This window comes from Lepidochelys olivacea, assembly GCF_965140295.1.
Source record: "Lepidochelys olivacea isolate rLepOli2 genome assembly, chromosome: 13".
Lineage (NCBI taxonomy): Eukaryota > Metazoa > Chordata > Testudines > Cheloniidae > Lepidochelys > Lepidochelys olivacea.
Window position 1 is genome coordinate 6,358,298 of NC_140423.1, and position 19,278 is coordinate 6,377,575.

The window sequence follows — 19,278 nt, forward strand, 5'->3', positions numbered from 1 at the left end:
TTACAGCTGAGCTTCCCTCCAATGTGTAATTGCATCAATAATGAAGAATTGTTTAAAGAGAAAAAAAAACAACCTGCATGCTCTAGACATCTCCGTCTGCTCCCCGGTTGTATTTCTACTATTGCCAGAATTGTATAGGAAAAGGGCCAGTTATTGGCTATATATTTGTAATTTTTCACCCACTGGATTCCAGCCAATAGTGATTGACAGCTATTTAGTGGCCCAGGGGAAATGAGATGGAAGATTCAATGCAATTCCTAGTCCACAGGTGGCATCTTTGCTATTGAAAGGCTGGTCTGGTGGTTCATGCTGGGACTCAGTGAATCTGAGTTCACTTCCCGTGTCTGCCATGTACTGCCTGAAGTTCAGTAGTAGGTCATTGAGCCTCTCAATCCCCCATCTTATTATCTGTAAGGTGGGGACATAATACTTCACTACCTCAACACTCAATGAGACACTCAACACTAATGTGACTGGAGCCTTAAAAATATGTAGATGAACTCTAAGGCTGTCCTTGGTGAAACCGAAGCTAGGGAGCAGCTCAGGTCTCACTGGCTGGGCAGAGCTGAGTGAGGAGATCTTGCGTGGCATCATGCCCAGCTCCAGTTAGTGACTTCAGTCTAGCATCCTGTATGCCTTAAACTCATCCACCGAGGAACAGTAGCCAGCTGGACCACCTAACCCTGTGGCAAAGCACGTGTCCCTCTAGAGGCTGTCCACTAGATAAGTCTACTACTGCTACCAGCTAACAGAGTTACGCCTTAAGCTGAAGCAGTAGAGGTCTCTGCTGCAGTGTGGAAAGTCCCAGGTTCTATACCTGGGATGGACCCATGCCAGAGAGTGGTTACATTGGCTCCAGTGGAAAATGCAGCAAGTCAGCAGGAAGTGAAAGTTATTGCTGATGACAAGCTTTATACTGACAGTTTGTGCAAGCTCTTACCCTGGGTCCTGGTGGCCCCGGAGGCCCTGCTGTGCCTTCCAGTCCTCTCACCCCCTGCAAACCCAACAGTGTGTTAACGAGAGGGTCCTCACAGCATTGGTGAGAGCTGAGGGTACAGTGATGTGATGCCTTACTCCAAAGGTTGTTTAGCCAGGGCTTATCCACGGAACATAACTGCCAAACACACAAGAATGTTGGCAACTACTCAGCCACATAAATCTAGCTGAAGAATTTTTTGGACACATTTGAGATGTCTGGATCATCAATTCACCCATCTCTGCTGCCACAGGCTTACCCTGTGCTAGCAATATCAACTGCAGGGCAGAGAGTAGAGAAAACTGCCTCTCGACAGCAGAACGTCCATGCTTTACTCCAAGATGCTGTGAGAAGAATAGGACCCCAGAGCTCTTTGCTAGGTAAGGTGCCATGGGGGAAGTACCAGAGAGTAAATCTCTAATCCGCAGTCTCAAGCCAATTCCTCCCCTCTCCCCGTACACTTTGCCATGCACTTTTTACAGGAAGTGGTGCAGCTACAGTCTGGCCCAAGTTTTCAAACCTGAGTGAGTAAAGTTAGGCACCCAAGTCCATATTTGTGCACCTCAAAGCAGGCCAGTTTTCAGAGGTGCAATGCAACCTCAGTTTCCCACACACACACCAGGACCTGTGGGTGCTCAGCATCTCTGCAAATCAGGCCACATATGGAGTGTTAGGTGCCCAAGTTTGAAAATCCGAGTCTGTGTGTTTTTACCTTTGCACCCTGAATGCCGTCTCTGCCTGGGGCTCCCTGGGCACCAGGAATACCCTGGAAAACAGAATTGCTGGTTAAGTCTGGCGTCCAGCAATTACATTCCACTTCATATTTTTAATGGTGGAAACAGAGGCAGCCGCCAAAGAGGACAATCAAGCACAGCAGAACAAAAAAGGAACAGAGCACTAAAATGTCAACGAAATTCCATTTTCAACCTGCTCTATTTTCAGGTATATGAAACTGAACCCCACCCCTATTTACCATCGTAAGGTCAGACTCCTCTCTCCTCCCCTATGTCTTACATTTTAATAACACCTTCCACAACAGGGAGTCCCAAAAGAATTTTACAGGCCCAATTGGATTTCCTGCCTCTTCTGCACTGGGGATACTTAGGAAGTGGTAGAGAAGAGGGGTGGAAGTCAGTCTGCTGGCTCTGCCATTGCTTTACTGTTTGTCCATTGCCCAGTTTATTTTTCAGGGAAATGGGCCCCATAATACTTGCAAGATTGGTGGGAGGCTGAACTGATTCATGTTTGCCAAGCTCCTGTGCGGGCTCGGATAACAGTGCAACGTGTTCCTGCAGATTTCCTGCGTGGAGGAGATGGGGTTTCATAGTGGGGATGGCAATAAAGACAGCTAACTCCTTGGATTTCAAATGTTCAGCAGGAAAAGAGGTAGCTCTTTGAGTCAAAGGAGTGATATCGATTATATTACCTGCATGCCTGGGATTCCAGTGTCTCCTTTATCCCCTTTAATTCCTGGTGGTCCCTGGAATCAAAATGGAACAATAGAGTTGCATGCATTCTGCACCATCCCTTAAGTTGGGCAGCAGCCTATCTGTCCATGGCTACTCATCACTCATGGTCAGTTCAGCAGGGCCATGACCCAACTACCTCCACACAACCTTTGAAGTGATTTGTGCCCACAGGGATCCTTGCACACCTCCATAGCTCACCCTTTTGCCTGGCATTTGTAGGCAGGTATTTGTGTATATACACCTACGTAACCATTGCCCATTGCTTCTCTAACCATGATGACTGTGCTACTGAAATGTTAATACTCCGTTGGGCTCTTTTTCAGGGGCTAGACTAGGGATCAGCTATCCCACGTGGCCAGTTTTTAAACCAGAATTTAGGGTCTTGTCAACATTAGAAAAACTAGCCATCCCTACAATAGCAACAGCTCAGCTAGTAGTAATAGCATTGTAAGCACTGTCGTAGATAGGGCTCAGGTGTTTTTATCACCACATCCCTGTAACAAACAAAACCAGACCCCACATACAGTTGTATCTTTCACACAGAGTAAAAGATGGGATAAAAGCAATGGGAGAGATCACGTACCACTGGGCCCTGCACGGTGATTCCTTGGGAGCCTAGTGACCCTTGTTGTTCACTAGGACCCTCTGGTCCAACTTGTCCAGGAGGACCTGGCTCACCCTAAAGCCAGTCAAAAAAATTAAACAAAATGTCAGGAGGAACACCAGTGACTTCCATACGCATTGACTGTACCATACGACCTGTTTCAGCACAAAGCAGCTACTGGATGCAAAAGGAAGAGGCAAGGCCTGGAAGTGTCCAGTACCCTCAACTGTACAGCCCTTTGCCTTTGCAGTCCAAGGTTTTGATCTGGCTTCCAGGGAAATCAATGACAAAACTCCCACTGGTTTCCAGGGAAGCAGGAGCAGCCCTGCCCTATAGCAAATTATTCTAGTGATTGAAGCTGGACAAAAGATGGGGGGAAAGGTTCTGCAAAGACTTAACTGAAAACGGTGTCCATTTTTCAATGTCTTTTTCTGACCAGCTCTATCAATGATGTTGGCTTCTGTGCAGTTAGTTTGAAAAAGGAAAGCAGTGGGGGGTTTTCCCTTGCTTCTTTACTGGATTCTCTCAATCATGCTTTGATGGGTAACACATAGCAATGACTCCAATTTGCAAACGCTCTAAGTGTGGATTTCAATGCCTTCTCCACTCCTCCCAAATTCCAGGATGTTCAGATCCAGCTTTTGTTTCATGCTCGTCTCTGCTCCTTTTCCGCAGAGATATACCCAGTTTCTGTGGCTCTCCCTGTACTTCGCACCTTTCCCAAGCATGCCGAGGCACGGGGTCAAATCAGCCATGCACGGCAGGGAGAAAAAGAACACCACAAAACTGGGATAAACGTTTTCTGATGGAGCTGGGTTGTTTTCTTAGAAAGAAGCTTACTGGAGCCATGTAGTTAATCAACACAACTAGGTGTCTGGAGAATTTTGGAGCAGGGATCAGTCTATATCACACAGCTCTGAGCACCCACTTGGTGCTTAAACAATCATGTCATTTTCTATTTGATTACAGACATTTTCATTGTTCTATTTCTCAAAATCTCTGGATCCCTGCCCTAAGTAGGCAGAAGTATCATTAATGTAGGGATGAATTCAGACCTGGGGTAAGTTAATGTAAGTCCATTGAAGTTAATGGAGTTGCACTTGCTCATCCCTATGACCTATAGGCATATAGCTGTCTGAAAGAAAATCAGAGTCGGAGTGCTGTCATTACTCACCTTCGGCCCTGGTTCCCCTTGTGGTCCTCTTCTCCCAGGACTGCCCTGCCAAAGTGGGACAAAGCACAAGACTCTCCTGTTATTAATATTAAGTGGTGTCTGTGCTGCGGTAACGCTTAGGAACTGCAATACAGTGCCACAGTGCTAGATACTGTACACACACATCATAAGATGCTCCCTGCCTCCCAAAGAGTGTGTTAGAGGGGGATGTGACAAACAGAGCAGGACGCAAAAGGTAACAGCGAGACACTAGTGAGCGGTCACTGCACACCTGCTGCCGGACCATCCACCACAGCAGACTTCTAAGGAGAGATCTGAAGGGAGGACAATGAGGTGGCTTTGTGGATGCTTATTTCTTCCAGGCATGAGAAGCAGCACAGGAGAAAGCCTGAAGTTGCTTGGTTTTGTAGCTGTAACAAACGGGTGCCGAAGGCGACATCGGTGGCAGTGGGGGTTGACTCATTGTGGTTTTGCACTTCCATGGAAAATCTAGGATGGAAGGAACTTTTCTGCTCCATCTGCTTCGTTCCAGAGCAGCACGGGTTGCTCTGCAAATGGTGACGTTGACCCAAAGCAAAGAGTTCAGGTGAGAGGCGGCCCCCAAGAGGTGAAGAGTGGCTCTGAAGGCAGATCCAAATTAGGGCTTCACCCAATTTTGGAAGGACTCAGATCTGGCATTCTAGTTGAGCCCCATCTCTGGTTAACACTCAGCTCAGTCCACACAGGAACTGCAATCATGAAAACCCTCAGCGCGGCCGTGAGTGGATGTGGAAAGCTCCTCTCATGCTCCCGGCACAGACACATGATGGTCTTGTCCCCATATGGCCATAGCTAAGACTGTAGGCTGCCACAAATGCATTTTGAGAGGGCTGAACAGTAACAAACATCCCCATGGTTGCATCCCCTGTGGCAAGCTCCCCTCAGGTCAATGGTGTAAGAAAGATCAGAATCAGACCCTCCGTATTTTAGCATATTCCATAAAAAGGAAAGGTATTCAGTGGGACCATGGAAATGCAAAGGAAGCATTTCGTGATGGCACTGAGATTACACACTCATTTCTCAAAGTGTTTCTCATGGAGTCATGCTGATTAATCTCTATTCCAGACACTTGCAGCAAGATGGGGATGGAACAGCAGCTCATACTTGTACAGAGACTAGAGCACACATTCTACTTTACATAATCTCCAAATGAGCACACTCACAGCAGGGAAGAGTAGTGTTTCCAGGGAGACCTGGTTTATCTGCGCATCTGCATAACCACCGGATCTAAGAGGAATCTAATCTTCTAGCATGTACAGGTGCTGTATGAACTATTGACGTTTTAATCTGATGGCTTCTGTTCTTGAATCTAAATAGCAGTAGATTTGGATTAAGCAAGTCTGACTAGGAGCTTTGCTAGAGGTTGTTTATGGGGTGCCCCAAGGGGGCCTATCCCTGCTCAAAAAGAGTTCATTAAGGAAGAGTGGATGTGCATGAGACATCCTTGCTCACTATGGAATAACTTTTGACACGTTAAGTGTCTTGGCCCTGTAGCAAATCGATCAGCATTTCATGCTGCATGAAGCATGTTATAACTGTATTCCCAATCAGGCTGAAAGAAAACCCCTTATTCTCATGAGCTCATTACTATGCATGTAGCAGATTATCATAGGACTGGAAGAGACCTCGAGAGGTCATCTAGTCCAGTCCCCTGCATTCGTGGCAGGACTAATTATCTAGACCACCCCGACAGATGTTTGTCTAACCTGTTCTTAAAAGTCTTCAATGATGGAGATTCCATCACCTCCCTAGGCAATTTATTCCAGTGCTTAATCACCCTGACAGGTAGGAAGTTTTTCCTAATGTCCAACCTAAACCTCCCTTGGTGCAATTTAAGCCCATTGTTTCTTGTCCTATCCTCAGAGATTAAGAAGAAAATTTTTTCTCCCTCCTCCTTGTAACAACCCCTCCGTCTTCTCTTTTCCAGACTAAAGAAACCATTTTTTTTTCAATCTTCCCTCACAGGTCATGTTTTCTAGACCTTTAATAATTTTTGTTGCTCTTCTTTGGACTTTCTCCAATTTGTCCACATCTTTCCTGAAATGTGGTGCCCAGAACTGGACACAATACTCCAGTTGAGGCCTAATCAGAGCGGAGTAGAGCGGAAGAATTACGTCTTGTGTCTTGCTTACAACATTCCTGCTAATACATCCCAGAATGATGTTCGCTTTTATTGGAACAGTGTTATACTGTTGACTCATATTTAGCTTTTAGTCTGCTATGACCCCCAGATCCCTTTCCACAGTACTCCTTCCGAGGCAGTCATTTCCCATTTTGTATGTGTGCAACTGATTGTTCCTTCCTAAGTGGAGTACTTTGCATTTGTCCTTTATGGAATTTCATCCTATTTACTTCAGACCATTTCTCCAATTTGTCCAGATCATTTTGAATTTTAATCCTAACCTCCAAAGCACTTGCAACCCCTCCCAGCTTGGTATCATCCACAAACTTTATAAGTGTACTCTCTATGCCATTATCTAAATCATTGAGGAAGATATTGAACAGAACTGGACCCAAAACCGATCCCTGAGGGACCCCACTCGTTATGCCCTTCCAGCATGTCTGTGAACTACTGATCACTACTCTCTAGGAATGGTTTTCCAACCAGTTTTGCACCCACCTTATAGTAGCTCCATCTAGGTTGCATTTCCCTAGTTTATTTATGAGACGGTCATGTGAGACAGTATCCAAAGCCTTACTAAAGTCGAGATATACCACGTCTACCGCTTCCCCTCTATCCACAAGGCTTGTTACCCTGTTAAAGAAAGCTATCAAGTTGGTTTGACATGATTTGTTTTTGACAAATGACATACTGTGATGAAGCAATGTGCTGTGTAATTAACACTTCCATTGGAATTAACCACTAGTTATTATGTAACAAACTGTTAATTATGAAATTGACCTCACAGATGAATCCTAATATCTCACAGTCCTGTTTATTGGTGTGAGAAGGGCACATAGGCTGCTGCCCTGTCCCCTCACTCCAGGCAGAAGTGACTCCACATCCAGTCAGGGGCAGGTCCTTTTCTCAGGCCTTCAACTTTAAAATTAGCACAGCACAATTCTCCCTTCCCCATACTCAGGGTCTTCCTCAGGGGCCTATCTACTCCCTACAGGGTTCCATATTACAGGCCACCTGTCTGAGAGTCCAACCCTGCCCCAGAGCTGCCACAGAAGCCAGACAGCTTCCTGTAGTCCTGTTCTCCAACCCAGCTTCCGACCAGCACCTCCCTGCTCCTGGCAGCTTTCTCCTCCACTGGGCCACCAGCTGGATTTTGTAATCACCCGATCACTAGCTGCTCTCTCTCAGCTGGGAGGAAGCTGATCCTTCACAGATGAGGCTGGGCCCAACTCCCCTTAAAGGGCCAGCCACCCTGTGACAGGATATTTATTATTAAAACATATTTATTTGACACAGAGAAAGATTTTTTCTATGTTGTGAAAGATGCTCTGGGCTAGATTTTCAGCCCTTAGCTTCTTCATGCAAAAATTCCAATTGCACTCTGCAGGTTCAAATACCTGCTTGGTATTCCCATATCTCCGCTCCTTGTTTAAACAGTCCTGTGGGGAAATGTTAACATTTGCACCCAAAAAAACCCACTGCAGCAAGTTGGTGCATGCATTACATGTACACAGGGGAGAGTGGGTACAGCCTTGGTTGTAAACGTTCCCCTCTCTCTGTGTAATGTGCATTAGGAAACACAGAATTTGTGGTAATTATACAATTTTTCTGCAGTGGCTGAACAACAAATAGGAAGAACCAGAACTTCTGAGAGCCAGAGTCAATACACACTCCTCCTATGTTAAATCTTTATTGAATCCAGCCCTGAGTACACCTGGATTCAAGGTTGCCATGCCATGCCTTCTGCATTTCAAGTCTTTGTACAGGGTTTCAGAGCTTCCTATCCAACAGATCTGTACAGACAGACAAAAAGAGAAGCCAGCCCTTCTCCCATAAGAGGATTAGTACAGTAATGCTCTCTTGGCCCCCAGCTGTCACTGTTGCCTTGCAAGATAACTTATTTTGCTTTGGCAGTAGGAGAGGAAAATGAAAGGAAAGGCCAGCCCAGGTTGAGACGGCTGCCTTGAGAGACACGAACTTTGGCAGTTGTTATATTATTCAGCATTATAAAAATACAAATACCTATGCAGAGATGGGCTTGGACCATGATGCCAGCTCCATGCACCCTTTGCTTTGTTGGCACTTGGTATCTGGATCGATACGTTTTGGCTTCATTGCACCTCTGATATTCAGGGGTCTTAAACCTCCCCCAAAAGTTGGGAAGTTCAGAGTTCAGGATGGAAATCTGCCAGCATTTATTCAGTGTTCAGAACCAAGGGAAGAGGAACCCAGCTCTGCAAGTCAAAGTCACTGGGTCCAAGTTGAGCAGAGAAGGACTGCCACTCCTTTAGATGATAAACATGGAGTCACATGCCATGCAACATAGTTCATTGCTTAAACTCCTGTTTCTTTATGATGCTTTCCTTCTCTCCCTCTGTCCAGTGTCTGCCGAGATTGTGAGTTCATGGCAGGGACCTTGTTCTTTACACATGGCTGTTAAATGCCACATGGGTGCCAGACAATACAAACATTTCTAGGAACAAATGTCAGAAGGCAAACTTACAGGGAACCCTGGAGGACCTGGCGGGCCTGGGATACCTGGAGTGCAGGTGCAGGAAGGAGTTAAGGCAGGGCAGGTCTCTTCATTTCTCTGAAAGAAAGAAAGTTATGGGTAACCCTCTCAAAAATTCACTATGATTTTCATGACTCAGGCACCTAAGTCTCATTGAAAGTAGGGTTGTCGATTAATCGCAGTTAACTCACACGATTAACTCAAAAAAATTAACCGTGATTAATCACAGTTTTAATCGCACTGTTAAACAATAGAATATCAATTGAAATTTGTTAAATATGGTTGGGTGTTTTTCTACATTTTCAAATATATTGATTTCAATTATAACACAGAATACAAAGTGCACAGTGCTCATTTTGTAATAAAAAAGAATATAAATATTTGCACTGTTAAAATTATAAAAAAATTGTATTTTTCAATTCACCTCATACAAGTACTGTAGTGCAATCTCTGTATTGTGAAGGTGCAATTTACAAATATCGATTTTTTTGTTACATAACTGCACTCCAAAACAAAACAATGTAAAACTTTAGAGCCTGCAAGTCCACTCAGTCCTACTTCTTATTCAGCCAATTGCTAAGGCTAACAAGTTTGTTTACGTTTACAGGAGATAATGCTGCCTGCTTCTTATTTACAATGTCACCAGAAAGTGAGAACAAGCTTTCTTTTGCATGGCACTTTTGTAGCCAGCACTGCAAGGTATTTATGTGCCAGATATGCTAAACATTCGTATGCCCCTTCATGCTTCAACCACCATTCCAGAAGACATGCTTCCATCCTGATGATGCTTGTTAAAAGAAGAACTCATTAATTAAATTTGTGACTGAACTTCTTGGGAGAGAATTATATGTCTCCTGCTCTGTTTTACCCACATTTCATGTTATAGCAGTCTCGGATGATGACCCAGCACATGTTCACTTTAAGAACACCTTTACCACAGATTTGACAAAATGCAAAGAAGGTACCAATGTGAGCCTTTTAAAGATAGCTACAGCACTTGACCCAAGGTTTAAGAATCTGAAGTGCCTTCCAAAATCTGAGAGGGACGAGGTGTGGAGCATGCTTTCAGAAGTCTTAAAAGAGCAACACTCCGATGTGGAAACTACAGAACCCGAACCACCAAAAAAAGAAAATCAACCTTCTGCTGGTGGCATCTGGCTCAGATGATGAAAATAAATGCATGTTGGTCCGCATTGCTTTGGATTGTTATCGAGCAAAAATCATCGGTATGGACGCATGTCCCCTAGAATGGTGGTTGAAGCATGAAGGGACATATGAATCTCTAGTACATCTGGCACGTAAATATCTTGTGACGCCAGCTACAACACAGCCACATGAATGCCTGTTCTCACTTTCAGGTGCCATTGTAAACAAGAAGCAGGCAACATTATCTCCTGCAAATGTATTCAAACTTGTTTGTTTGAGTGATTGGCTGAACAAGAAGTAGGACTGAGTGGACTCGTAGGCTCTAAAGTTTTCCATTGTTGTATTTTTGAATGTAGTTATTTTTTGTACATAATTCTGTATTTGTAATTTCAACTTTCATGATAAAGAGATTGCACTGTGGTACTTGTATTAGGTGAATTGAAAAATAATATTTCTTTTGTTTTTTACGGTGTAAATATTTGTAATAAAAATAAATATAAAGTGAGCACTGTACACTATATTTGAAAATGTAGAAAACATCCAAAATATTTAAATAAATGGTATTCTATTATTGTTTAATAGCACGATAAATTGCATGATTAATTTTGTAAATCACTTGACAGCACTAATTTAAATGGTACTTAGCCTCCTAAGTCCCTTTTGAACATGGGACTTAGGCACTGCTGAAAATTTTACCTTATCATTCTAGTACTTAGCTGGATTACATTTCCCATGATGCACCATGGTCTCGCCTCTTGGTGATATGAGGCAGTGCATCATGGGAGTCCAAGGGCCATAGTGCATTATGGGAAATAAAGTCCAGCTGAGAAACAATATTCAAACTGAAATATTTTTGTTTTCATCTGAAATATTTCAAGTTTTAAGCTCAAAACCAAAACATTTTTGGATTTTGAGCATTCATTTTTTCAGAGAAAATCTAAATTTTCTGCAGATAGCAGATGGTTTGTGTGAAAAATTATGTTTAATCAAAGACCCAATTTTCCATCAAAAAACAATTTAAAAAGGAAAATTTTCCAACCAGCCCTACATTTTATAGTCACTGAGATGTACAATAAATATATCCTGAGGAAAAGAATCAATCTACTCCTTTCTAAATATTTGCCCAAAAAACAAACCTCCTCTCAGTTCAGGAGGAATAAGTTTTTTTGTGTGCAGTAGAAGCCGGAGTGGAAAGGAATAGCAGGGGAATGTTATAACTTCAACTGACAAATTCGGGATTTCCGGTTCACGGGAGAATTTGAAATATCAGAAGTTCCCACAGACTGGAAATCCCAAGAAAAAAATGTGTCAGAAACCTGACACATGGCACTTCCAAAACCAAACATAGTTGCCAGAATCCTGGCAGCTACTACTTAAAACTGACATTCTTGTCCGCTGAATGTCAATTTCAGACAGCAGCTGCTGGGCCAGCGACCTTGGGGCTTTCAGACTCATGGGCCAGCTGGTCCCCAAAGCTATTTTCACCAATCATTTTAGGTTTGATGAATTGGCATTTTCTGATGAAGCTTTGTTTCATCAGAAAATTTCCAACTGGCTGTAGTTATAACTCAGAACGGAAGGCCAACAGCCGAGCTGTGTGGCCGTCAGTGCTGGCTTGGTAGGTCTGATTCAGGACAGGAATTACGTGCCCTGGTGGAGATGTCTTTGAGAAGCCAACAGGCATTTTGCTATTAATTTCATTGGGAGTAGACACAGACTCACTTGGACTTAGATCGAGCTAGTTTTATTAGTTTCTCAGGAAAATATAAAAATTGATCTTCTGGCCTATCAATTTTCTATTTAAAGTGTCATTTCCTTGTGACGCACTCCCCAGTCTCATCCCAATGAGCACATAGGTCATTCATATCTTACCAGTGCCGGGAGATCACAACATCTATCTTCCTCTGCCCATGAGCCACTGCAAACTATCTGTAAAGACTGCAGCTGGAACTGTGGAGCAAAGAGAATTAGACGAGTCATGAGAAGAATTACAAATGTGACAGGTGGGTTGGCCGTGCATAATTATTCTACCCGCTGCTGAAGAAGAGAGGCCACCTAACGAGAATGTAGGTGTAGAAAAAAGGATAGAACTGCACACTTGTTTTTTTTAAATATAGTGCCTGCAGGTGTCCTGATGAACAGCAATTATACAGGTTATTGTACGTTCCCAGCAATAGCTCACGCCAAGTCTTGTTAAGATGCCAGTGAGAATAATAGCTCATCCTACTGCAAGCCGCAGGGTGGTCTGGCAGAAAGTTGTGTAAATTCTTGGCCACTTCTGGCTGCAGTAGAATGTAAAAATAACCTTATGTAAAAGACCATCATGCACTTTCTCCCCTCCCCCTAACCACCACCCATAGACACATTCTTTCAGAAGCAATTGTACAAACTGCAGACACAAGGCAACGAATACAGACTTTAGAAGGGGTGGCTGGTCATTGGACTGCATTGCAAGTCTCAGGCCTCTGAGGCCAGAGCCTTGCAAAGTGAACTCTATAAGCTCATCCATGCTAACGAAACCTCAGTTTCCGATTTATTCACATTTCAGCAGCAGCCGCTCCCAAGGCCCCAGGTAATTGGCTTCAACACAAACCAAAATGTAAAAAGACAACTTTGCTCCACTGCCACTCAAAGAAAGTGGTAGAAGAACAAAAGTAGCAGATATTCCTGGGAGATGCATCCTCCCCATCCAAATAAATCTGCCCTCCTTCTCAGCCTCTCCCTAGACTGCCAGATCTTTCCGTTTTGATTAGCAAAAGGGCAAATGCCGCATGAGACCAATAAAAGAAAAAGGGGGGGAGATATATTTAAACTCCACAGTTTTTAAGAATGCCATTTTTACCCAATCAAATCTTTTCCCCCAGACATTTAATGATGAGTGAGCAGTGCGACTGAAAGAGTGGGATGTGCAGCATATGGATAGAAAATGAGCCCCATACATCAAATGACACTTAGAGATGTCTTAAATAAGGTTTGATGATAACCAATAATGAGGCGCTCTGTCTCCTCAAGGGTGGTAGAGCTGCAGAAGACATGAAACTTTGTTAGGCTTGAAGCATGATGGGAGTAGAGAAGGTCTGGGCTGTTCATTAGTAGCTCTTCAATGACTGGATCCAGCTCGCTAAGCTGCTAAAAGGAAAAACTGGGGAGGGATAGAGGATATTTTCCTCCAAGGCAGAGGTCTGACATGGCTGCTGTCACTCTAAACCACCACAGTATTTCTTTGGCAAATAAAATTAGAGCTGCTTGAATCCCACTTTTATTATGAATCTGTTCCCATATGGTACAGCTCATTCCTTTGATGGCATTTGTCACGGTACATTGCATGATTCCACTTCCTCCTGGTGTTAGCTGAGGCTGCATGCAATACAGATGGGCCAGATTGCTTGTTCAATGCTGCCTTCATGTGTGGAACGTTGCAGTCAGCTGATCTGTTCTTATTTGCACTCCCTAGATCTATGGTCAGAGTGCTGTGGAGCACTAATTTATCCTTGCCCTGAACCCTGTGTAATCATTCAAACCAGTGCAAATCATTCCCATGAAATCAAGGGGAGTCAGGTGCCAAAATACCTTTGAGGATCTGGGCCCAGGGGCATAAAACACAACCAGATCAGCCACTGGAGTATTTTTACACTTATTTTGCAGCGGTGTAAATGGCAACATGAGGTATAAGGTAATGAAGAATCAGATTCAGGGTGCTTTTTGTCTCTGGTGCTTGCTTTTCTAATGGGTCAATCAGCCCAAGACCATTGATCTTCAGGGCACGGGGCAAAGCCAAGATGTTTATTTTTTTCCTTTACCTGTGGGGCAAAAGTGGGCTTTTGTCTGCTGCTGAGTCTGGTGTTGAGAGGGTTTTTTGAGTTGTAATTTATGGTGACTGCTCTGAGTATTGTTTGACAGTCATTCAGGGACAGTGCACTTTTGAGATTTTTAGACCAAATGAAACCCATCTGAACATGTTGCCCCCCGTGATTATTAGCATGTGGCTGCTGCCAGTCCAAGGGAGCTGATGTATAAAGCCTTCTCTTTTAGAAGCAATCTAGTAACCCTTCTGCCTTTTTCAGCCAATTACAACAAGATCTGTATGTCCTCGGGTTTCAAGACTATGTAGTATTAAAGCACCATGTAAGCTGCTCACCCACAGATCAGGGTGCGAGCTGACGTGGCTACGTGGCACACACATGCTGTGCTACATCTCATCACAAATTCCCAAAGGCAGGAGGAGAATGTGCAAAACATTGCATTAAAAATGCTCAACAAATTTCAAAAGCTTCCCTACTTCAGGGGGTGAACTCAACACAAGAGCAATGGGGGGAGGGGACAGTAGTTCTGCTCTGATTTGTATCCCATCCAATCCTGAATTTAGACACAAGACTCCTCATTAAAACTAATAAACGCTGGACTTACTGCTGCTGACCCACTCCTGGGTCCTCTGGTTCCTGTCAGTTTTCCTAGCATGATGAAGCCAGCAGTGGAGATGCTTCCCATAGCATTGATCGGTTTCTCTGCTATTTTCTTACAGTCCAAGTAGAGTTTGATCCTGAAATGGCTCACAGCTATGTGCACCTGGATAACAATTAAAAATAGATGCGTTGGACCCCACCTGTTGGACGGAGGATTCTTTTTAATCATGTATCTGGCAGAGTTCATATCCACTTCGGCAATCAAAGGCATCTTTTTTTGTGCATGTAATGATCGCAAAAGATATTGGGTGAAAGCCCTAGAGAGTGAACTCCTCCATGGACAATAATACCTTGTCCTAAGGGACATCAAAACCATTGGAGAATCAAAATTTCAGACGAGTGAGAAGGGGGTGGGAGGGCTAGTCCAACCAGCACTGAAATCTGCACTCAGGATCTCCTATTTTTAGCTCCCCAGACTATGAACAGCGGGACAGTTTTCCCAGGGACAGCCAGCTCCTCAGCTCCTCAATACTCCTGCAGAGTTTAGGGGCTATGCAAGAGAAGAGCTCTTCTTCAGATTCCCAGGCCTCTCCCCCAGCCAGCCCTGAGCAAGCCAGGAATCCTTGTGCGCAGAAGCCTTCAGCCCATAACAGTGTCAGTAAAGATGGCAAAAAGTGCTGTGAGCTTCAGCACACAGTTTCCGTCAAAACAACAACAAACAGCCCACTTTATGCACAGAAGGCTTTGGAGCACAGGACTTTTGGCATCCTCGTGGCCAGTTCTTGGGCTGGAGAAAAGGGACGCAGGATAGGGCTGAGAGCTGGAGCACAGTTCTTCTGCAGTCAAACCCTGAAAGACATACACGAGCTTGGGATAACCAAGAGTTTGAGTAAACGGAGATATAGTTAATTAGACTTTGCCTGCATCTACAGAGCCATAAGAGCCCACTGCTGGATGTCAACCCTCTTCTGGAGGAGCCATCCCTGGAGTTGTGATGTGAAGTAGATCAGCCTCCATAATTAGTTTCGTCCTTGGGTTGTCTACTGAGACAGCTGTTAAGTAGAGCAGGACAATTTTTTTGGCAAATAGTAAGTTTGCCAAAAAAATTATTTTTTTCAAAACTCCTCAACTATTCATGAATTCGGGTCGAATTCAGCAAAGCGTTTTAGCTGGCAAAAAAAATAAAAAGGAAAGCTTTTACCATTTTGTGTTGACGTTTCTGAAACAAAATGTTGAGACATTTTGAAACGAAATGGTGCTTTGTTTTGAAATATAGCTAATTTACAAAGACAAAAAAAAGTGAGAAAACACCCCAAACATTACCTGAAACAAAATGAAAAGACCCCAGAATTGTTTTGTTTGACTCAAATCAAACAACAAAAATGTCAGTTTCAGCTGGAACCAAACCACGCCCCCCGCCACCCCAAAGTTTTCAGATGGACTCCCAAACCAAAAAGTCCATTATTTGCTCAGGTCTAGTTGTAAGGTGCTAATTTGGGTGGAGGGTTTTAATTTCTAAATTAAAAAAAAAAGTTGGGGACTATTTTGATGAAATTTTCTTTTTAAAATGTTCCCTGATTTTCAGTCAAACAAGTTAAACTTTTTCTAAGTTTTTGAACTTCAAATCAATAATAAATAAATAAATAAATAATACACATAGAGGGGTGCAGGGAATTATTAGTTTTTCTCTCCCAACCAGTTATACTGTCATTAGCAACCTGGTCCAGATTTGAAGTGGTGAACTAGTGGTGAAAGAATACCCCATTAGCAGTCCCTGAGCTACGTTATGAAAGACCTCTGAAAATGGGCCGGTATTTTAACAAAAAGATCTCTCTTTCTGCCACACATGAAAATGCAGGGCTTTCCTTTTATAATCTTCTAGTGCTGGTCTTGGTCTCACAGTTATTATTCTGTTTGGAAAGTGGTTATTAACAGCAAATACAAGATGATGTTTGGTACAGATGGGAAAAAAGAATGTGTTTTTCTCTTGCATATTTAACACAAAACTAAACAAAAAACACTTAAAGATGAAAATGTATGCAGAACATTTAAGGTAATAGGCAGTATAGAGTGCACCGATTGATGGATGGGACATGAAATCCCCACTGTGTTTGTAACTGCTTTAAAGCACCATGAAAGGTGTTTTTGGAAACCTACTTCACTGTAGCTTTGAGTGCGACTGAAATCCATGCCTTCATCATGACAAATACTGTACACTACAGGCATTGCACTTTTGAGTGATCATACCTGCCACTGGGGGTCTGGTCAGGGGGTTAGAAGGCACACAGCCAAACGATAAGCAGCTTTAGCAACCTGAGAAGTCAGTTAAGGTTCAAAATGTACTGCCTGTCTCCACTCACAACTAGGAACGAATCCATGTTGAAATTAAAAATCTCAATCTAGATGGGACCTCCGCCATAGCTCAGGGAGGCAGGGTGGTCCAGCCTAGGACTTGAGTGACCTGGATTCAATTCCCTGCTCTGCCACAGATGGCCTGTGTGACCCTGGGCAACTCAATTCGCCCCTCTGTGCCTCAGTTTCCCATATGTAAAAGGCGGATAGTGGAACTACCCTCGCTCATGAGTAATGTGAGAATAAATACTTTCAAAATGGTGAGGCAGTCAGATAATATGGTGATGGTGGCCATAGAAGTACCTAAAATAGATATATAGACTAGTTAGATCTGCAGCTTTTGTTGACTCCATGACTGGAAGAGGACTGAGCTGTGAAGTTTGGAGCCAGAAATGAATGTACTCATAGATCAGGGATGTTTGGATTTGGGGCTTGATTTTCAGTCCATCTCAATTCTTTCTCTTCTTGTGCAGCTTCTTTGTAAAATAAAAAAAAGACCTGAACATTTGTAGCACTAAGCGTTTTAGACCTAGCAATGAAGACTGTGACAGATTGCCTTTAATATGACAATAGCTCAGATTCAATCTAAAGAAAAAGAAGTTCAGAGGGAACTAAAAGGCAAAAAGTGAGTCCTGCCTCTTTAAACTAAAGCAAACCAAGTTGGATTTATGTTGACACCTCCAGCCAAGATCATTAATATTCCAAAGCCTGGTCATAAGCTAGAAGAAAGGGCAGAGAGAGATGCTTTTAGGAGTAATAAGGTGGGCTGAGGAAGAACTGTGCGGAGACCCCTTCAAAGGAGCTTTTCAAGTTTTGGAAGGTGGGCAGTAAAACAGGAACTTAATCAGTGTCTCCAGTGCAGCAGCTACATTGCAGAGTGACTTCAGGAAAAATAAGAGACAGAATAATATTGTCCCCCAGTGTCTCTGCACAGGGGACTATTGTGTGAGGGAGCCTGAGGATGGTAATAAGCCAGGCACGTGAAAAAATCTTGAAAAGCATAGGAGCCAGGTCGGATGGCAGTCACCTGCAGGGCAGAGGCAATCTCACTGACAAACTGCCCCAGGCGAGGGGCCAAGGAGAAAGGGACAGCAGACCTGAGATGATAAATGTGACACGGCTTCTTTTCCATAATCTGAACTGCACCTACCTAGCTGAGATCTTGCCAGGCAGGGCCCAAGCTGCGCTATGCAGACGCTTCGTTTTACTCCCTCTTGAATACATTAGGCTTTTAATGAGAGTGTTCAAGGCTTGCATTGTGTCAAGGTAAAGCCACATGGAAGGTCCTAGGAGGGAAGACACTCTTCTAACCTCTTGCAAGAGGCATTCCGGAATAAAACACGACCTACTCTGGATGAGGCAGTCCCCTAAGGAGTGCCTGCTGCCTAGATACAGGCTGTGGGGAGTGCAATATTAAAAAGAACACACTGTCTTTACAAGGTGAGAAATTAGAGTGCCCCAGCTCTCGCCATTTTCCCCTCATTTCTCCCTGTCTCCAAATCCCCATCTATCTTGTGCTGACCCATCTATCTTTAACCATCCCCCTCTCCAGCCTCCAGAACACAGAGCTACTTCTCTTCTTGAAATCTTGTGTTACTTCTTGTGTTACTTGCCCCCTTTTATTCAGGTTAGAACTGAGCTTCTCTGCAAAAGTGTTTTATGGATCATGTATGAAGGATGCTCCACAAAAAGCCATTGTTTTCCACCGCTTTGTAATGTTGTTGTCCCAAAATCAAAAGGCAATAAACAGCCTAATTTCTAACAGCCTCTGACAAATCTGCTAGGTGCCCTCAACCTTGAGCTTAAAAAACGATTACTTCTGGCACTTCAGCGGGGAATAATACCACCACCTAGTTCTTATCTAGCGCTGTTCATCTTTAGAGCTCAAAGCACTTTAGAATGGAGGTTAGTATCATTATCCCCATTTTTACAGATGGGGAAATTGAGGCACAGGAAATGACGACACATGCCAAAGGTCACCCAGCAAGTCAGTGGCAGAGCTGGGAATTGGACCCAGGCCTCCTGTGTCCCAGACCTGTGCATATCCACTGGCTATATTGCCTTAGAATGTGCTCCATGGTAACTCACCTTTTTATAGGTTAGCAGAGTGAACAGCTGTGGCCATCTGACAAACTGTGGGTCTATCACATACCCAATTGCCTTACTTCAGTACCTTCCTGTTTCCTACGTTTCCCTTTTTAATTATTACTCTTATATGAGGAAGAAAGTGATGGGAATGAAAGAGAAACTGGTGACTCCAGTTAGATCCAGGAATAGAGCAATCAGCCACTGGGCAAGCTCCCCTGGCACTTGTGTGCCAGGGCACTTACACCCTGACCTGTAACCCCGTGCAAACCTAGCTTGGCCAGCCCTTTCACAGGTTATCCCATGTCCCCCCCAAACGCCTACTATTAGGATTATCCACCACAACCCCAGTTCATACTACAATCAGCCATTCCAGTCCTTTGCCTCTCGTGAGTA

The 19,278-nt window shown here is 43.8% G+C and overlaps 1 protein-coding gene across 1 annotated transcript in view; it reads right to left on the bottom strand.

Annotated features, from left to right (window-relative positions):
- The window catches only part of COL20A1 (collagen type XX alpha 1 chain), a 95,666-nt gene that overhangs the window by 14,227 nt on the left and 62,161 nt on the right, over positions 1 to 19,278 (bottom strand). Inside the window, exons 26-33 of the mRNA XM_084645589.1 lie at positions 14,450 to 14,608; positions 11,915 to 11,992; positions 8,888 to 8,974; positions 4,224 to 4,268; positions 3,029 to 3,124; positions 2,403 to 2,456; positions 1,689 to 1,742; positions 941 to 994 (exon numbers count right to left, since the gene is read on the bottom strand). Coding sequence (XP_084501715.1) covers positions 941 to 994; positions 1,689 to 1,742; positions 2,403 to 2,456; positions 3,029 to 3,124; positions 4,224 to 4,268; positions 8,888 to 8,974; positions 11,915 to 11,992; positions 14,450 to 14,608 — 627 coding nt within the window. The remainder of the gene's footprint in view (positions 1 to 940; positions 995 to 1,688; positions 1,743 to 2,402; positions 2,457 to 3,028; positions 3,125 to 4,223; positions 4,269 to 8,887; positions 8,975 to 11,914; positions 11,993 to 14,449; positions 14,609 to 19,278) is intronic.